Source organism: Pocillopora damicornis, chromosome 4 (genome assembly GCF_964200805.1).
Source record: "Pocillopora damicornis chromosome 4, jaPocDami1.2, whole genome shotgun sequence".
NCBI lineage: Eukaryota > Metazoa > Cnidaria > Anthozoa > Scleractinia > Pocilloporidae > Pocillopora > Pocillopora damicornis.
The window spans coordinates 12,631,828-12,636,112 of NC_142673.1; the positions used below are offsets into that span (position 1 = coordinate 12,631,828).

A 4,285-nucleotide genomic window follows, 5' to 3' on the forward strand; every position below is an offset into this window, starting at 1 on the left:
GTCAACGCTTCATTGGGGACACTGGGAACGAATATTGATCGGTCAACGCTTCATGTAGAGTCACTGGACAACATAGGTGTACTTACATGATATACTAACATCATGATGACGAAATTAATTTGAGTTTTTACGAGGTTTGATCAACAAGCGAATTGAAATATTCCTGTGGACCAGCTATGTGCATTTGAAGGAAATGCCGAGTGTAACTGAGATTTTCAGATTGTTATTTGGGCCTCCAAAAGAGCGACTCGACACAAACGAATTACCAAGGTGGGTAGAAGCCCATAAAATTAATGAGAAATGCGTGCATCGTATTACTCTCTCTCGTATGGTGGTTTCACTTTCAAGAAATAAAAACGTGTGGACTTTTAACTCAACTTTTTCTCGGAGACGTACTTGGCCAGAATCATAGTTTTCTGTTTTTTCGTTTTTTGTTTTTACTGTTAAAAACCGTAGCCTGAATGTCTGTGGATTAGTCATTAGATAAATTATAATGAACTACAAATGCAATGCAAGAATTAGACCAAATATATCAACTTGAAATAAATTTTTTATTTTTGACTGTTCCTAATCCAGAGAAATTCAACAGGATTTTGATAACCTTTATGGAAGGGGATCAGTGCTTCATTTGGAGGTAGAACCTCCAGATTATCACGAAGAATGGAGAATATATGGTGGACATAATCCAGAGCAGGGAGATCTTGAACACTTTTTTCATTCCAGTGAGGGTGATTTCCTACAGGAGTTTGATCAGATGTTTCAGAACATTTTTGAACGATTTCTTGGTGATTTTAATCCACCATCCCAAGGTTTGTTTAGCAGTCTTTCACCACTTTTGATTTTGCCTTAAATTAAGTTGCGCTTTCCCTGAAAGCAACCTTACAAGGATTTCGTTGTGTAATTGGTTGATCAGTTGAAATGCATCTAAACCTTTAGAAGAAGAAAAATTGAAATACAATTATGATAAGGTGCTTTGTCTTGAAATGAATTAATGAGTGTGTGTACATGTACAGTTGACTGAGTGCTGTGAAATTAATATTTTAGCCTGAATGTTAATTCAGCATAGAGGAGCTGATGAAGTGTATTGGCAATTTTTCAATCAAATATTTTCCTCTTGGTGAAGGTAGAATGCAACATACATGTATCTTTAAATTTTTTAATGCTAGAACTTGACAGATCTAATAAAAAAATTGATAGGAATACAGGAAAATGTTGATACATTTTAACAGACTGAAGGTTTTTTTGATTAACACTCTGCATGCAGTTACATTTCATCAGATATTAAGCCTGACACCCAATTAATTTGATAGAATGGTACTCTGTCTTTTTGCTGTTTACAGGCTTCATTCACCTCTGAGGAGAAAACACCAAAATAGCTTATAATTTTATTGGATTCTGCATTAAATAGCTTTCACAGTAGTGGAACCTATTAATAGATATTTCACTTTCATTGATGAGAATTGTGGCAGTTTCCTGTAAGTTGTAATTTTATTTGTGTAGTGTTTTGAAGGAAATTTCACCATCCAGTTTTTGTAACCCTAGCAACCAGTAAGTTCTAAACCTTGTTTTTTTCCATAACAGCCTTACCACCAGGTTCACCGTCAGAAAGGCCACAGGAAAATTTTTCTCAACGCCCCAAATCCCTAAGAGATAGAATGCTTAAAGGCCCTGATACACCTCATGGCAATGATGACCTCCCTGATCAGGTAATTCACACTCGACTACAATTGTTAATTTTGAACTGATTCAGTCGTGTTAGTCAGAGTTACTATTAGTAAGAGGAATTCTTAACTCCTGTAGAGTACTTTTCAAAAAACTTAATAATTGAAGGAAAATAATTTGGTTTTATCAGCTGAATTGATAATATAAATTAGCCACCATAGAGAGTTTCTGAAGCTGACATTTCAAGCTATAGCCCTTTGTCAGGGCAAAATGGAATGTCAGAATGTCAGTGTTAGAAAATCTTCACAGTAGCCAATTTATATTACCAACTCCGTTGATAAAACCAAATTATATAACAACCCCTTTCTTTGTTGCACACCATAGTTTCTGTAAGAATGTACCCCTTTTACTTTTAGAAAGGGCTGTCAATAGTTTTCATTGTTTCATCTCTCACACCTCTGTATAATTATGTTTTACTTTGATTTAGCTTGGAGGCAGTCAGTTGGATGGTCCTCCCTCTCCTCCTTCTTCATTTATGGTAAGTCAAATAACAACACACTAGTGTTAACGAATTGTCCTTTTGCTTTGTGGAGGAAAGGGGGGGGGGGCAATGAAACTCTTACTATTTAATAATTAGTGATGATAAAGTTGGGTGCAAATATAAGTTAGCCATCATACTGGTGTTAGACAAGCTACACACAGAAACAATGTCAGTCAGTTTACTTTAAATTAAAAGTTTGCAAAGTTCATTTTCAATTGATAGGTGATATTTTTTAATCCAAAAGGGTATTTAGAAGGGGAAGGGGACTGGATCATACAACATGTTACTAAATGGTGTTGGTAGATTTCTTAAAGAATGGAATTAACTTTGTTCATTAACTTTGTTCAGTTGGGATTGGTTGTCTTCACCAAGGATATAGCAAATATGTTGCAGCTATCTGTTGGTCTCTTGAGTTTGACAGTCAGAACTGCCAGTTGGAAGAGAAGAAGGATGGTTATTGTAATGTTTCAGATTTGCCTGGGCATTTCCAACACCTATTTCATTTTTTTCAGTTTGGTGATTTATGGAAATTACCATTTGGTGGAATGAGGCATCCTGATCAAAGAGCTGACGTAGGTGTGTAGAAACTCAAATTGGCAGAATATTGTACATGTATATTGAAAACTTTCTCAACTGGAGGGGGGAGGGGGGTGTTATTGATTTCCAAAGCTTTTAGATTGGGGGTGTAGGTATATTCAAGAGGGAGGCTTCTCAGAGAGAAGTGACTTTTTAATTTAAATTGAGCATCCCTAGTATCCCATAGTTGCAAAATAAGCAATACTCCCAGTTGTTCGTTCCCTAGTAGAACCAGGATAGGCTCCGCCTGGGTGGGTCACTTGGTTGGAGTTCATCTTTAACCCTTTTTTCACCTTTACTTCTTTTAAGACCTGGATAGGCAAGTGGAAATGGGAACTCAAAGCTTGGATGACATCCTTGCTCCAAGGGAGAATAACCAAGGAGGAAGGCATATCTCACCATCATCGTCATCGTCATCATCATCTTCTTTTTCAAGTGTAACTATTATGGATTCGAATGGTGTAAGTAGAATATTAATTGTCTCATGTGTATTCTTTTCAGATCTGTTTATGACATTTACTTTCATCATATTTTCTTCTGTTTGTCAACATCCTATGTTATTTTTGTATTATAAATTGTTGAGATTAATGTGTGTGACAGTCCAGAGAGGGTGTGACACTCTATTAGGCTATACCACAGTTCAATGAAATTTTTGAAGCAATTTCTACACTGTGAATTCATGGGCAGCACCCATGTTGTTTCTTGGAATTCAACTGTATCCTACCTTGTGACAAGTGATTAAGAGGAGACTAATAAAATGACAATTGTAATTTAATTGCCAACAGAATAAGGTTTCTATCCTGTGGAAATGTATGGAGAGAAAATACCCTTACTAACTACTTTAGAATCCCTCAGAAAATCCTTGGGAAAACACTAAGAAATTTTAGACACAATGCTTTTCTACCTGGTTGTGGTTGTTTTTGTTGCTTTTTTTCATGCAGAAATGATCCACAGGGAATGTTTGACTTTCTGTTTGTGATTGTTGTACACAGGTCTTGCTTAAATTTTGTCATCTTTTAACATAGACCTGAACTTAAATGTCACTTCTAAAACTATGTTTCCAGATATATCTTGTGAGATTATTTTAAATTGCCTTGGTGATTGCACCACAGCCACTCTGTGTAAAATTTAATTACAAGTAACCTTTTAACTCTCATGAGTGACCAAGACAGAATTTCTCCTTACAATGTACCAAGCAAACAAGTTATGGGAATAAAAAAAAACATCAATCAGGGGATTATTAGTTGATCCAATACCAAATTCTCTTAACTAACTTCATAAGAAATGTTATGATAAACAGTGAGGTGAACTACTAAGGAGATCTTGGGTGTGAAAAGGTTAAGAATTCTGTGTTTTTGAACTGTTTTTAATCATTTCATACTCTCTTGTCTCAGATGTAGGATAAGTGGCTACATTAAAACAAAGTATTTATCTTCTTTTTCTTATTGACAGATTTCTGAAACAAAAACCACAAGAAGAGATTCTAGTGGGAAAGAAGAGGTGAAA

The 4,285-nt window shown here is 35.6% G+C and overlaps 1 protein-coding gene across 2 annotated transcripts in view; it reads left to right on the top strand.

Moving 5' to 3' along the window:
* The first annotated feature begins 47 nt into the window (after nucleotides 1-47).
* Nucleotides 48-4,285, top strand: part of LOC113672910 (uncharacterized) — a 7,257-nt gene continuing 3,019 nt past the window's right edge. Inside the window, exons 1-7 of one of the 2 annotated variants that reach the window (XM_089204934.1) lie at nucleotides 48-270; nucleotides 577-809; nucleotides 1,582-1,706; nucleotides 2,150-2,200; nucleotides 2,716-2,779; nucleotides 3,089-3,240; nucleotides 4,232-4,279. In XM_089204934.1, coding sequence (XP_089061060.1) covers nucleotides 194-270; nucleotides 577-809; nucleotides 1,582-1,706; nucleotides 2,150-2,200; nucleotides 2,716-2,779; nucleotides 3,089-3,240; nucleotides 4,232-4,279 — 750 coding nt within the window. In that variant the 5' untranslated portion in view covers nucleotides 48-193. Of the gene's footprint in view, nucleotides 271-576; nucleotides 810-1,581; nucleotides 1,707-2,149; nucleotides 2,201-2,715; nucleotides 2,780-3,088; nucleotides 3,495-4,061; nucleotides 4,112-4,231; nucleotides 4,280-4,285 lie in introns of those variants that run through there. The other variant, XR_016186114.1, reaches the window with a different exon arrangement.